General features: G+C 40.8%; 1 protein-coding gene across 4 annotated transcripts in view; it reads right to left on the reverse strand.

Annotated features, from left to right (window-relative positions):
• Positions 1-15,701, reverse strand: part of Ap2b1 (adaptor related protein complex 2 subunit beta 1) — a 108,363-nt gene that overhangs the window by 80,595 nt on the left and 12,067 nt on the right. For all 4 annotated transcript variants that reach the window (XM_052197716.1, XM_052197719.1, XM_052197715.1 and 1 more), the window contains exons 3-5: positions 11,497-11,602; positions 6,672-6,807; positions 4,491-4,736 (exon numbers count right to left, since the gene is read on the reverse strand). In XM_052197716.1, the coding sequence (XP_052053676.1) occupies positions 4,491-4,736; positions 6,672-6,807; positions 11,497-11,602 (488 nt within the window). The remainder of the gene's footprint in view (positions 1-4,490; positions 4,737-6,671; positions 6,808-11,496; positions 11,603-15,701) is intronic.

Genomic DNA, 15,701 nt, shown 5'->3' on the forward strand with positions numbered 1-15,701 from the left:
AGGTGATCTCAAACTCATAGAAATCCACCTATCTCTGCTTCCAAGTGCCTGGATTAAAGATGCCATTAACCAGGCCTGGCCTAACTTTTTATATAAAAAATTTGTTTTATTTATTTTAAGATTTAATTATTTATTTTATGTGAGTACACTATAGCTGTCTTCAGACACACTACCAGAAGAGGGCATCGGATCTCATTACAGACGGTTGTGAGCCACCATGTGGTTGCTGGGTATTGAACTCAGGACATCTGGAAGAATAGTCAGTGCTCTAACCACTGAACCACCTCTCCAGCCCCAAATTTGTTTTATTTTTAAGAATGTGGGGTGGGGGTATCCTCAGACGGATAACAAAGGGGTGTGGGAGTCCCTGAGCTGGAATTAGTAGCAGCTATGATGCAGAGGCTGCTGAGCTTGCAAGAACAGTGCACACTCTTAGCCCTAAGTCCTCTCTAGCTGTACACTCCCCTCCCTTGAAGGCAGTATCATTTTCAGAAGAGGAAGACTAAGCAGCATTAGCATGGAGCCAGTATTAAACAGGCAAGGAGCTTTTAGCCCAAAGCTAGCCTTTGCTCTGTAAACTAGTACACCTCGAGTCAACTTTAAATACAGCAGCTAAACTAACTACAAGAAAATGAGATGAGTAGTAACCCTGAAAATGACAGAGGAAAAAAAGAATTCCTATTATACCTGTAGCAAGGCACACCAATGCTAGTCTCAACCCAATAACTCAAGGGTTGTCAGCTCTTGACTGATATTTTATTCTCATATCAGAAGATTCTGAAGCTATTTCTGCAAATGTTCTGCTGCCTCCTCTCTAGGAAGGCCTTCTGAAGTGAGAACTGTAAGAACACTAAGGTAGGATCTTGGAAAGTACTCAAGACCTTTAAGACAATGTCTCTGTCAATGCAGTGCTGCCACCTTGTGGGACAGACTGCGGAAAAAGTGGAACAAAAATTACTCAAGTGAAGAATAAGACCTCATACTCAACTTTAGAGAAAGATGGATAGAGACTTCATAGTAACAGTGTACAGATAATTAAAAACTTTTATGTATTCAAAATCTATACTATTTTGAAAAAGTAAAAATTAAACAAATGTAAGCGTGTGGGGTATGCACACACTTAAATTTAATTCCTTGCATACATCCTTCGTAGTGGACATGAATAGGTTTGGGACTCAGAACCAGGCTGGAATCTTGGCTGTGGCCCAACTAGCCGCGTCACATTGAGACAGTTCAGTCTCTGAGTGCACATCTTAAACTGTAAACTGGAACAGCTTCTACTTCAGACAGATGTGAAAACTAAGTGAACTAGTTTACATAAAAGCATCTAACATTGTACCTAGCATACAGGCATTGCACATTTCTCTTTCCAGGCAGCACAGAGCCATAGTCAGTCCTTGAAGTGTCTGTAGTGTTGAGCTGGCATGGTTGGTACGGAAGAACTGCGACACTGGACCCCCGATGTTCCTGGCCACTTGTGCACTTGGTCTACCTGTTAGCGGCTTCTGATCTCACCATAAGAGAAAAACTAGGGTGCCAATTTTAGCATTTTACTTAAGGTTAATTTTCAGTAATTGTAATATTGTTTTTAAGATTAAAAAGTAGAAGATAAAGTTAGGGTAAAAAGTAGGGGTTCAGATCAGAAGGTGGCATCTGTGTGTTTACTGGCTACCTAAGGGTGCCTCCCTCTATCAACTCTGCAGTCTGGGCTCCTCTGCAGCAGTAACCCGAACAGCACCAGAGAAAAGTTCATTACTACTGAGAAGTCTCCTAAGAAGGCAGACTTTCTGTTTAGCAAGGAGGTGCCACATTTGGTCTCTAATGCTGACACATGCTCTAGGTAAGGCTATAATAAACAGACATTAAATGGTCTAGTGGGGTTTGAAGAAAAAGGTCCCAGCGGGAGACAGACCACCCAGCATGTTGTGAGTTTGTAATAAACCTACCATATCACCTTTTTTTCCTGTAAATTTCCTCAAACATATTTTTAAAATCTCTCCAAATCAAATTTGTTGTTATAAAAAGTTAAAAAGTAGCTGGGCAGTGGTGGTGCATGCCTGTAATCCCAGCACTCTGGGCGGCAGAGACAGGCAGATTTCTGAGTTCAAGGCCAGCCTGGTCTACAGAGTGCATTCCAGGACAGCCAGGGCTACACAGAGAAACCCTGTCTCGGAAAAACCAAATCAAAAAAAAAAAAAAAAAAAAGTTAAAAAGTGTCAGCAACAGTCAGAAGTGATAGCAATCCCAACACTCATGAGGTTGAGACAGTGAGACTGAGAGTTCACGGCTGACTTAGGCTGCATAGAAAATTCCAACACAACCAGATTGTACAGTGAAAACAAACGACGACAATTCCCAGGAACATTGGTTTGCTATATATAATGATATATTAAAACTTGAACAGAAACCATCCACCAATGCCTTCAATGCCAGGCAATGAAGGAAACAAGTAGGATTAGAATATACTAATAAGTTATTGAATCTGGCAATGATAAAGTCCATTTATATTTGCTTGAAAAGTATTATGCTCTGCATAACAACATCAGACCTTTCCTCTACAGAGGAAGCTTAGAACAAACCAGGCAAGCTAGGCATGCTCTCAGATGATCTGACAGAGATCTTCCAGGGTTACCCAGATTTCAAAAACAATAAACAAAAAACCTGATGGCTATGCTTCCAATCCTTACACCCTAAAATCTGATAGGTTTCATAAGGAAGAATTTACATGAGTAGAGAGGTATCTTTTCCCCTTGTACCTAGAATTACTTGTAGGAGTTAAAATTTATTTTTTGCCTCAACCCACTCTTAGCTCCACTGAATATGCAATAGGTTTCCACAGGGTACATGATATGATATTCTGCCTACCTACTTGGTGCTTAGATGACAGGTGCTTGATCCTTGGAACCCACATGGAGGGAAAGGAGACCACAGAACACTATGGCAACACCTCTACCTCAATTCTCTCTCTCTCTCTCTCTCTCTCTCTCTCTCTCTCTCTCTCTCTCTCTCTCACACACACACACACACACACACACACAGATTAATTAATTAATTAAAAAAGCAAAACCTAGTATTGCTCCATATAGCCTCAATTACTTAGAGAATCTTTTTAAAAAGGTGTCAGATAGTGCTGCTTGGCCAAGTAAACAAAAATAAAATTCATCAAAAACAAAACAAAACAACAGTGGTTGGGTGTGGTGGTGCATACCTTTAATCCAGAAGAAGCAGGTAGATCTCTGTGACTTCGAGGCTAGCCTGGTCTACAACTCAAGCCCAGGACAACCAGGGCTATACAGAGAAACCCTGACTTCAAAAATCAAAAGAAAATGGGGAGGAGAGGGTGTCATCTTCTAATCCATCTGATGATACTTTATCAGATGTCATTGCCCTTCCTCATCTATGTCTAATCCTACAAAGTTGCTGAAAATCCCTGGACCTCAGCACAGCCTGTACCCTTAAAAAGTATAAGGTGTACGTCTCATCCTTTCACTTTCTGCTACACTAGAAGCATAATAAAGCAAAAGCCACGGAAAGATGACAAATACACTTTAAAGAACAGATTTGAGGAGACTTTTTGCCAGGAAAAGATAACTGTGTCAGACAAATTCTAATTCTCTCTATATATTTATAAAAATTCAACAACAAAAAATAATTTAATGTTACTTACTCTTAGTAAAATGTTGCTTATCTCAGTATAATTCATGTTCAAAGAAATATACCAGACAAAAGTTACTTAGCAGATTGTGTGAGGTAAAACAACAAAACCTTGTCTCAAAAAAAAAAAGAAGTAGTCAAGTGATGGCATATGCCTGTAATCCCAGTACTTAAGAGATGGAGGCAAGAAAAGAGGAGCTCAAGGCCGGCTCCATAACAAGTTAGAAGCTATCCTAAACACATGAACCCTCATTTCAACAAAGACAATGTTGGGGGATGCACATTAAAGAAAGTGGGCAATAAGCAATAATCTTCCACGTTCTCCTTTTATCATATGAACAAAGTCTAAAGGTGTCAAGAAGAAAATAAATCCACACCCTGAAGCAGGAATGTAGCTCAGAAACAGGATACTTACACAAGGCTCTGGGTTCAATCCTCAGCACCAGCAAAAACAAAGGAATGAAAAACTAAAAATTGTAAGTGTATTCTGGCTGCTAAGTACATAGAACAGAATCATTTTCTACCCTCGAGTTCCTTGAAAGTTTATTACAATAGTTGGTCAATAAAGATTACTTTGATCCACCTTTTTAATAAAGATTACTTTGATCCACCTTTTTTTTCATAGAACTGACCACAAATGACTGCCTGAAAAAACTAATCCTAAAAACAAAACTAAATCACCTAGGGATATGAAGTATACAATCTACACATTACACAAAACTATTGCCCACAGCTACCTTGTAGTCAATGTCTCCAAGACAATGCTTGTGTTAAGCATGCCTTGGAAAGGGTTCATTTTAAATGCTTCTCTCTTTGTAAAAAGCACAAAGTATTACCATTGGGTTTGAATCTGCTATGAGATCCCGCAGAGAATCCAGAAATCCCTGATCTTCTACCATCTGGGCATTGATATCATGGAGTTTTGCCACACATACTGCTGCCGTTTTCCGAACATAGGGGTCTTCATCCTTCAAGCACTTGCGGAGGGGTTCACAGAGATACTCTGTAATCTTGTCCACCCGGATGCATCCCATGGTTCTAACTGCCAAGGCTCGAATCAAAGGATTGGGATCTTCACAATCCTACCAAAAACAAAAACAAAAATAAAACACCAAAATAACGAACCATATGAATACGAGGTGATTACAAGCAAACATTTCAGCTGACATAAACCATAAGCTTCTAGTATATTCTACATGAGAATCCAATCCCTCATGGTATTGCTTCCTTTCCTAAAGGTCTTAGTTGTCTACTCAAGAGCCTAGAAATATATATATTTTAAGAAACTTATCAGGGCTAGAGAGGTGGCTCAGAGGACCAGGTTTGATTCCAAGCATCCACATGGCAGCTCACAACCACCCAGAACTCTGGTTCCAGGGGATCTGATGTCCTCTTCTGATCTCCGTGGACACCAAATGACGCAGATGCTAACAAAACACTTACACGCATTAAGTAGGAGATTTATGAGTATATGCAGGTATTATATGCTTATTTGTGTACACATGCCCACAGAGGCCAGAAAAGGGTGTCAGAGCCCCTGAAGCTGGAGCTACAAAGGGTTATGAATTAACCCATGTTGGTGCTGGAATAGAACTTGGGTTTTCCTCGGGCGGTGGTGGCGCACGCCTTTAATCCCAGCACTTGGGAGGCAGAGGCAGGAGATTTCTGAGTTTGAAGCCAGCCTGGTCTACAGCCAGGGCTACACAGAGAAACCCTGTCTTGAAAAAACAAAACAAAAAACAACAACAAAAAACAAGAAGAAAATCCTACAATTTTTTTTTCAAAATTCAAACAGTTAATTTCGGAATTGTCTGATATTTTTCAAGGGCAGAGTATGCTTCACACGGAAAGGGGTAAGAATATGAACAGCCCACTGTCGGGCTCAGCACAGCCAGTGGCAGAAAGCTCTGACCTCTCAGTTGCAGTAAGGAGACTTTGGATCAAGGCTTATTTATTGGTTTTCTAAACATCGGCAGGTTACTAGGGTAGCTAGGCTCTGTCAGTTTTTAAAGATGTCACAGTAGTGGTATGTTGGTGTTTTTAAAGACAGATCTTAGCCAAGGGTTGTAGCAAATGCCTCTAAGTCTAACACATGGGTGGTTGGAGCAGAATGAGAAGAGGCTGAAGTCAAAGGACTGTGCATTCAGGGTCATCCTGGGATAGAGAGCAAGACCCCCTTTGAGGGTGGAGAGCAGGAGGAAGGGATTGAGATGCTACGGATCTTACTCTAACAAACATAGCATGAGAATGAAGCTGAGAAAGGGAGCTGGGATCAGAAGTGTTTTATGTAGAGGGAATATAAATTAAACAAGTAGTCATGTATCAGTAACTGTTTAAAAATCACGAGATGAATATTTATTATACTACTTCCTCTACATAAATATTTTTAAATTTCCGTAATAAAAATACTTAAATTTTTTTTTAAATTTAAAAAGAGGTGAAAGGAGATTCAAAAGTCACAAGCACTTGCTGCTTTTCTAGAGGACCTGGTTCAGTTCCTAGCACCCATGCCAGGGATTTGCAACCTGTAACTCCAGCTCCAGAGGATCCAACTCTTCCTTTGGCCTCTACACTCATACACAAATGAACAACAAAATAAATCATGTATGTTGGTTTCACTGTTGTAAAGCCTGCTGAACCAAGACAAGCAGCACCTCCTGCTGCAGCAGCACTTCCTAACTTTCACAAAGACAAAACTCCTCAGGTAACAATATGACAGCATATCCACCCTTTATCAGCAAGCAATGAATAATATGCTGAAATACCCAACCTCTGTGAGCCACGAGGTTTCACCTGGCAAGGATGGACATGCCAAGCCCTGCCAAGAGAAGGCTTGCCATGTGCTTTCAGAAACCCTAGTGTACAGAATGCTTAAAACATCAACAATGCTACTCGCTGACAAGACTTCATCCTTTGAAACACAAGCTGCTTATCTGCAATGCAGAGACAAGCTGCATCAAACGTCACCTCTGAAAAGGTTACTTGAGATAGAGAAGATTCAGTCCTTGGGAAACTACCTTCACAAAGCTGTTGACAGCCATGATGGCCATGTCTGGCTGACTCTTGGCGTAGTTCATCAGATAGAGGTACACGAGCTTCTTTAGTTCCAGGTTGTCAGTCTGCATACAGTTCACCACATCTGGGAAGAGAGAACTGAGGAGAGAGAAGAAAACAGAAAAGAGTGAAGCAGCATCAGTGCTAAGCTGTTATATAGATGACGAAGTGACAGTCTTGGCTTCCAGAATAATTTGACAAGATGACAGTGGCTCAGTGTTGATAATTCATTTTCATGGAGATGAGTAACTTAAAAAAAAAGTGCTGTTGGCTGCCAAGTCTCCAAATTGTTAGTTTTGTAGTGCATAGGTTAGGATGTTGTGTGCAGCACTTTACTACCAAGCTACAGCTTCAGCCCTCTCAATAATTTTTGTGGAAGGGAAAACAAACTGTTATAAAAAAATCTGAAGTAATGGAGGAGCCCAACAGATGCTGACTCAAGCCCACCTTGTCTCACATACGCCTGCAGACCGCATTCCACCTCCTGGGAGGTTGCTCTATTTTCTTTCTTCAGTGATAGAGACAAAGCCCAAGGCCTCACACATGTTAGGGAAGTGCTCTGTCACTGAGCTATATTCCAAACCCTGAGGTTATTTTAAAACGAATCATACAAAGTCTATTTCTTATGAGCTACAAGCCTAGCACTTGGCTCTAAGACAGGGTCAGGCTATGTATAGTTTATGCTGACCTGACACTTAACTACATAGGCCAAGAGACCTTGAACTCACTATTCTATTTCAGCTTCCTAAGTGCTGGGATTTCACTTGTTCATCATTATAGCCAGCTGCTAGCATGCTGTTTCATCTATAATCACTTAGGCATACTCTAAGAAAAATAATTAGCTTTATCAAGCCCCCAAAGTAACAATTTCCACATCAATTCACTGTGGTATCAAAGCATTCCAATAGTGTTTAATGCACATTTTCTTCCACTGTTGACCAGGAGAAATTAAGTTGGTTCCAAGTCCTTATGATGTGAGCCTGTTTCTCCAAGTGTTTCTATGCTTTCTCACATGATCAAGTTTTAAATTCCTAATCAAGATCTGGAATCAGTCATTTCTCCAAATTTAAGCAGAATTTATGAATATATTTACTTTTATTCACTATTATGCATTTATGAACTGGGGCATAGTCAAATATAAATGGTCTACTCCCCAAGTACTAGCCATCTTTTCATAATTTACCATTTCTTTATAAGAAATGTCTAACTACACTCACAAAGTAGCATCATTAGCATAAAAAGATTGAACTTCCAACTTTAGATTCTATTTAAAAAACAGAAGTTAACTATAAAGCTAGCAGATAGCCTTCCCTTATTAAAATACTTTACAGATTCTAAATATTTCTACATAGCTTACGAATAAAAAAAAAACCAAAAGAATGTTAGTATATTTCACATAGTATGAGTCTTGTCTACATAAAAAGCAGAATAGAGAACCTATATTTTATGTCCTAAACATGGTATGTTTTCTTAATTATTTAAGTGTATCTGCATATCAGGTGGAGGTCAGAGGACAACCTTTGAGTGCCACTTGTCCCCTTGAATCATTAGTTCTTGGAGATTGATTTTCAGTCACTAGGTGATCTCTCTGGTCTGAAAATAGAAAGTATCTACAAAAAGGAAGATGGGCTGCAAGTTCAAAAAGAATCCATCATATTTCCAATGAACTTCTTTACTTCTACTCTGGAGAGTTGGCAATTATTTGCTTAGCGGTACAGCGTCATACACATGGAGATAACTGAGAACATGCAGTGGCTCCAATACCAGTCAGTAATTATAAAACATGGAATAGTAGCTTAGCAGTCCTAAGCACTGCTAACAGTCCACACAAGAAGACTAAAGGCTGGAACATGGGTGAATGCTTCACCCCAACATCTGGAAGGCTGAGGCTAGAGGACTGCAAGCTCAAGTCCTGTCTGTACTTCATGGAGAGTTCAAAGTTGGCCTCAGTAACGTAGTAAGACCCTCTCTTGAAATAAAGAGGGTTGGGAACGAGTTAGTAATAAAGGGGTTGCCTAGCATAAGCAAGGTCCTAGGTTCGATCCCCAGTACCAACAGAGGATCCCCAGTACCAATAATACAACTTTGTAGTATATTTCAAAGGTTTATGATTACTATTTTCAGTCATACACTTTTTTTGTTGTTTTTGTTTTGTTTTGTTTTTGTTTTTGTTTTTTCGAGACAGGGTTTCTCTGTGTAGCCCTGGCTGTCCTGGAACTCACTTTGTAGACCAGGCTGGCCTCGAACTCAGAAATCCACCTGCCTCTGCCTCCCAAGTGCTGGGATTAAAGGCGTGCGCCACCACCGCCAGGCTTATGATTACTATTTTAAGAGGAATAACACTTTCAAATTTTCAGAGTTTTTCCTTTCTGAATGACAATAGGTATGACCCACATGAACAAAAGTTTTCTTGAGATCTGGGGGGAAAGTATATGCTGAAGGAAGGCCTCTTGAGACCAAAAAGCTGAGAGCTGTCCCTATAAGCAACAGAAACCCAGATGGTAGCAGTGGGGCGGGAGTAACTTCCTATGTCCCCAGTGCCCTGGGGGCAGGTTTCTGCTAGTCGTGTTTCACATGTTAGCTTAGGCTGCTGCTAGGCAGAATTCAAAGACTGGGAAAAATTTTGAAAGAGGCCAAGATAGTAAATATTTTAGACTTACTAGACCAAGAATCCACTGAAATTAACAAGCATAAGCCAGGCATAGTAACACTTTTAATCCAGCACGTGGGGGAGTGGGGAGGTGGAGGGACTGGTGGAGCTCTGTGAGTTCAAGGCCATCCTAGTGAGTTCCAGGATAGCCAGACTGTCTCAAAAGTAAGATAAAATAAGATAAATCTTGAGTCTATTTTCTAAGTTATTTTAAAGTGAGTGTTATTTTTCTTACTGAGGAAGATAACAGTGTTTTACATTTAGTTTATTATCTGTGCATGCTAGAGGACACGAGGAGGTCTGAGACAAGACACAGTGCTTCTCTGCTGGGTTCTGGGGAACTAATAGGTCATTAGGCTCTGCAGAAAATGACTTTACCCACTGAGCCACCATATCAGCTCCTTGTTTAAATGCTCGTAAGTCTCTATAAAACCTTCTTAGAGACAACTGGAGTCTCATGTCACTACCTCTGCTGGGGAATGCTTTAGATGATGTGTAAGAAGAAAATACAGCTTCATGTAAATATAGGATTCAGAAAATGAAGAAATAGTTAACTTTTTAAAATAAGTGGATATTGTTTTATATATATATATATATAGTCATACATATATATGTATTTATTTTATCTTATTTGCAGTAGTGTTTTGCTTGCATCTACATATGTGCACTATATGTATGCCTGATGCCTGAGGAGATCAGAAGAAGGAACAGAGAGTCCCGGACCTCCTGGCTGCTGGGAACTGAACCCAGGTCCTTTTCAAGTGCAACAAGTACTCTTAACCTCTGAGCCATTTCTCCAGTCCCCTAACCACAGTATATTAAAAACAGTTTCAGAACACAAATACACACACACATATACACACACACAGGCACATATACAGGCACGCACACACACACACACACACAGAAGCACATGTACACACTCAATTTTTTTAAGAAAGGAAAACTGCTGGCAGGATGGCTTAGCAGGTAGAGTGCTTTCACACAAGCCAGATGATCTGGACTTACGGCCGGATTCCATAGGCGGCAGGAAAGACCAGACTGCAGAGCTGTCCTCTAACCTCCATAGGCACACACACATGTACATAAATAAACAAAATACCTATTTGATAAAATAGAATTTTATTGCATCATGAACAAGAGTCCTGAATGAACTGCTTGTTTTTTTTCTCATAACTTCTTTTTCTCTTGGAGTGTAAAACAGAATGACTGTCCCAGCCAGCACACTGCCTGGATTCACAGTAAGGTGGTGACAGTCCTTACCATCACTTCTTACCATCACTGAAAAGCTCAGAATGGTAAAGGGGCAAAGAGAATCAAGAATTATAAAAATTTCTTTTATCTCATGGATCTGAGAGGACCTCAGAAGGCTGTGGAGCCTGCACTTTAAATAGTTCACTAATCACAGAAGCAAAAATTAACGATCTAGGGAATGTTGGTAGTGTTGGTTCCTACCTTGAATCCAACAACAGAATACAGAGCTTCAAAGCTAAGAGCACTAACTTAAACCAACTAAAGAGTATGTGAACTAAGGGCCTGGAGAGATGGCTCAGCGGTTAGGAGCACTGACTGCTCTTTCAGAGAGACTGAGTTCAATTCCCAGCAACTACATGGTGGCTCACAGCCCTCTGCAATGGGATCAGATGCCCTCTTCTGGTGTATCTGAAGACAGTGACAGTATACTCATATAAATAAGTAAATCTTAAAAAAAAAAAAAAAGAGTATTTGAGCTCAGTATATTTTTACCACATTTTAAAACTACATCAGGCAATAGATTTTTAACAGTGCCAGGACTAGAGATGGTTTATGCTAAACTTGCATGCAACAAAAATTTAAAAAGCAGACTAATGAAAGCACTTAGGTCAGAGCTAATATAAAAGCATGTATTTTTCCTTGTGATATCTGCAATGGGCCAAAATCCCATTTCCACAGGTTCCACAAGTTTGATTTTTTTTTGAGACATTGTTGCTGTTGCCCAGGTAGATGTCCAACTTTGGCTGGAATGATGCTCCTGCCTCAGCCTCTCAAGCGGCTGAAGCATAGGCATTCACCACTCTACCTCAGGGGCCTGCAGCGTCTAGGAAAGCTATAAGAGCTCCGACACAGGGTCTGACTGTGCAGAGGGAAGTCATCCCTACCTCACGTCCTTCCCCACGGTCATAGCAGCAATCACCTTCTTCACGGCCTCCTTCCTCTTTTCTTTCTTTTCATTGTTGAGTTCAGCTTTTAATTCAAAAATTTCTCCTAAAAGAGATGAGAACAAACAGGGATGGTCTCAGGACCACAGAACGGGCAGAATACTGCAATATAAAGTATCAGGATAGCAAGGCAGTCACTGAAGTAAGGTTATTTTAAAATTTTAAGAGATGTGCAATTCAAAGCCCCAGAATATTAAGTGACCCACCAACAAAGACCCCATCAACACATTTAAATCATGGTCTTTAAAGGGAAACACAGACCCTACTTTAGAAAGCATAAGTAAACTTCACTGCAACAGCATTAGGATCAGTATTTTAGGAATAGCAGGCTTTTAAGGACCTAAGAAGAAAATAAATGAAGGTAGGGAGCTGGCTTGGAAATTGGTATTTACAAACTAAAAGAGATACAACTTTACAGATTAATAAATTAGGCTCAAAAATCACATAGTTTATTACTTACAAAATTGGGCTTAGCATCTCCTGGCACCTCTCAAGATTCATTTATTTATGTGTTTTAGTTTTTGGCCTGCATTTTGTCTATGCACCACATGCATACCTGGTACCCACAGAGAGCAGAAGAGGGTGTTTAATGCCTGGAAAAGTTATGGAGAGTTGTGAGCAGCTATGTGGGAGCTAGGAACTAAACTCAGGTCCTCTCCAAGAACTAGTGCTCCTAACTGCTGAGCCATGACTCCCGGACCCAGCATTTACTTCCTGGCTTCTGTTCCCAGCACCCATATGGTAGTTTCTAACTGTTCATAACTCTAGTTCCAGGAAACCTGATGCCCTCTTGCCTCTGCAGGCACCAGGCACACATATATTCACGCATAAAAACACGCAGATACATAAAATAACAATTTCTTTAAAGGACAACTTTTGGGAGTTGGTTTTCTCTTTCCACCTTGTTAAGATGTCTTGTTTCTGCTGCTGTGCTGTCTACTCTGAATGATTCTCCTGTCTGTCCCCCATGCTAAAGTAGGAATAATGGGATTACTGATGTATACAATACCAGATGCAACTTTACTATGTGGGTTCCAGGGATAGAACCTAGATGGTCAGGTTTACATAGCAAACACTTTTCCCTACTTACCAGACTAAGAAATGATCAAAACTATCAAGTCTGGTCCAGTCTGGTCCAAATGAATTGGATTGTCAAGAGCTCTTAGTTTGTACGTGATCTTAATGTACAAGCACAGTTAAGTCAGAAAAGAAGAAATCACCAGTCTATAGTAGCATGATTGGTATGGGGTTAATAATCCACTTTCTAATAGGATTGGAAGTTCACTCACAGGAGGGAATTCATGTGTAGAATTCATGATGGTTTCAATGAAAATGTCCCTATAAACTCACATGTTTGAAAACTTGGTCCTCAGTTGGCAGAACTGTTTGGGAAGGCTTAGGACATACGGTCTTGATGGCAGAAGTGTGTCGCTCTGGGAGGGCCTTTGGGCGCTCACACACGTGCATGCACACATACTGAATATAAAATAAATATGGAAAAAAAAACTCACTACCCTAGTGAGTAGTTTAATAAGCTTTTTGGCTTTAAGGTCTCATCCTCAATAAATCCCATGATAGTCAATGTGGCCCAGCATGGTAGAACATGTTTGCAATCCCAGCGTTCAGAAGGCAAAGGCAGGGAGGTAGATGGCCATAAGTTCAAGGCCAGCCTGGTCTACTTAGCAAGTTTCAGGCCAGGTGGGGCTACATGAGATCCTGTCTCAAAAAGCAAGAAAAAAGGTGGAGGAAGAATGAAGCTTAAAATGATACAAACTAGGGACATTTCTTTTCTAAGGCCCAGTTTTGGACAACTACCCATGAAGCGTCAAAGACTATCACCACTACTTTAAGGATCCATCTCTAGCCTCACCTGCCTTTAGAACACAGGGGATACAAGAAAAAGGCCTAATCAGACAAAGGAGAAGGGGAATGGAAGGACTATCCCACACCACCATTTCCATGAGAAAAAGGCAACAACTCTCACTGGACAGAAGGAAGGCAGATGAAAGGAAGGTTATCCACACCACATACACGTTCATGCCTACTCCCACTTCTTCTTTCTGTGGATACCCCTACTTTTTTTGTTGTTTTGTCTGCAATAGGGCCTTGCTATGCAACCCTGGCTGGCCTGGAACTCACAATGCAGACTAAGCTGGCCTCTGGTCTCAGGCAATCCTGCCTCTGTTTTCAGACTGCTGGGACTCCAGGTATGTAACCACCTCACCCATTTTCCACCTATATGTCAAACCTGACTACACTGTTGCCTCCTTGCCCACCACCTTGCAGACTTCTTTCAATGATCATTTTGCCCTGATGTCATCGGCCACTCTGCACACCATGTGATCTCCCTGAAGCCCAAGACAGGAAGTATATCGACGAGACATAAAAATGGAGTATATAAAAGCTTATTTTATCAATATCCATCCCCAGTAGGCAACCAAATTGCTTTAAAAATCGCTATTCCATTTAATTGACAACTACAAAAATAACATTGGCAGAAAGGCCAGGCCTTTAAAGAGTCAGTCTCTTCTTTCCTGTGCTGCCAAATGTGGCTGTCAGGGCTCCATCCTTTACTTCTGGAACATCGAAGGGCAAACAGCAGGGACTCACAAGTCTGAATTGAAAGGAGAGCAGCACCGGGAGCTGCAGAATTGAAACAGGATGTAACTGAAATCATTCCAGAACCAAGCATAAATTTAAAGAATCTGCTCCAGAGGCGGTCTGGTGGGCGTTGCAGGAAGCAAAAGGAACACAGTCTATCCATTTTTGAAAAACATATTAGCTAGCAGTGACTCAATTTGCACATCTCAAACTTTTATAAATGTCATTTGTACCCTTTAAAAGAAAGGGTTTGATGAATTAAATGAGTTTTAAAACAACTTTTAGGAAAAAGCCAGTGTATGCTTTTAATCCTGGCATTTAGAGAAAACAGAGACAGGAGTCTAGGCTGACCTTGTAGATTTTCCTGTCTCTGTCTTTTTTTTTCCAGGACACCCAGAGCTATACAGAGAAACCCAGTCTCAAAAAAAAAAAAAAAACTACAACAACAAAACATTTCTAGGTCATTATAGATAATATGCGGGTTACCAAAGCACATAGTGTTAGCAGAAGATGTAAATACGTATCCAAATGATTAAGTAGTTAGCTGAAATAAATTAACAAGGAGTTGATGGCTCTGTGTAGCTTTTATTAGTGTATATATGTGCACATCAGTGTATGTGTGGGTGAGAGTGTAGGAGAGCAGAGGGCAACTTTGTGGAGTTGGTTTTTCCTTTCCACCTTTACATGGGGCTGCAAAGCTCAACCTCAGGTTGCCAGGCATGTGACCTCCCCCAGCCCACTGTTCTCAGAGAATAGCAGCCAACAACCTGACCAACCCCCTCCTGCAGAACAAGCAGAACCAGTTTCCAGGCTTCAGGGGAGGGGCTTGGCCTGCCTTCTTATCTTGGGAGAGATAAATTAAAGGTAGAGACCTGAACTAGAAGCCATGCCTGTCTTCGTATGTTTTCTCTTGCCATCTTGTCCCTATTCCCATCTCTCCTTCCAGAGAACCCACCCTTAGAATGTAGCTACAGAACATTACACAGGCATACTCAACAAGCACCCTGATTGGATGAGCCATTTTGGTGGCTGTTTGATTCTGAGACAGAATCTTGCTATGTAAGATTCTCACACGTATCCTGCCTCAGCCTCCTAAGTGCAGAGATTCTAGGCATATGCCATCATGACAAGCAGGCTAAAATAGTTTTTGAGGTGTAAACAATAAAGATAGAGAAGAAACTGGATAAATCAAAAGACAGGTACTAGGAAAAGTATCTTGCATGTGACAAATTTATTACCCAACCCACTCATGTGACTAGTCAAATCTATCAAGCATCAGGGCTGGGCGAGGTGGAGCACACCTGTAATCCCACACTTGGGAGGCAGAGGCAGGTGGATTTCTGAGTTCCAGCCTGTGGCCAGCCTGGTCTACAGTGTGAGTTCCAGGACAGCCAGGGCTACACAGAGAAACACTGTCTCAAAAAACCAAAAACCAAAAACCAAAAACAAGCAAACAAAAAACCTATCAAGCATTGTTAGCAGCTAAGAATGGTTTTCAGTGTTGGCTGCATATTAAAAAAAAAAAAAAATCTGTAGAACTTTTA

Source organism: Apodemus sylvaticus, chromosome 10 (assembly GCF_947179515.1).
Source record: "Apodemus sylvaticus chromosome 10, mApoSyl1.1, whole genome shotgun sequence".
Taxonomy (NCBI): Eukaryota; Metazoa; Chordata; class Mammalia; order Rodentia; family Muridae; genus Apodemus; species Apodemus sylvaticus.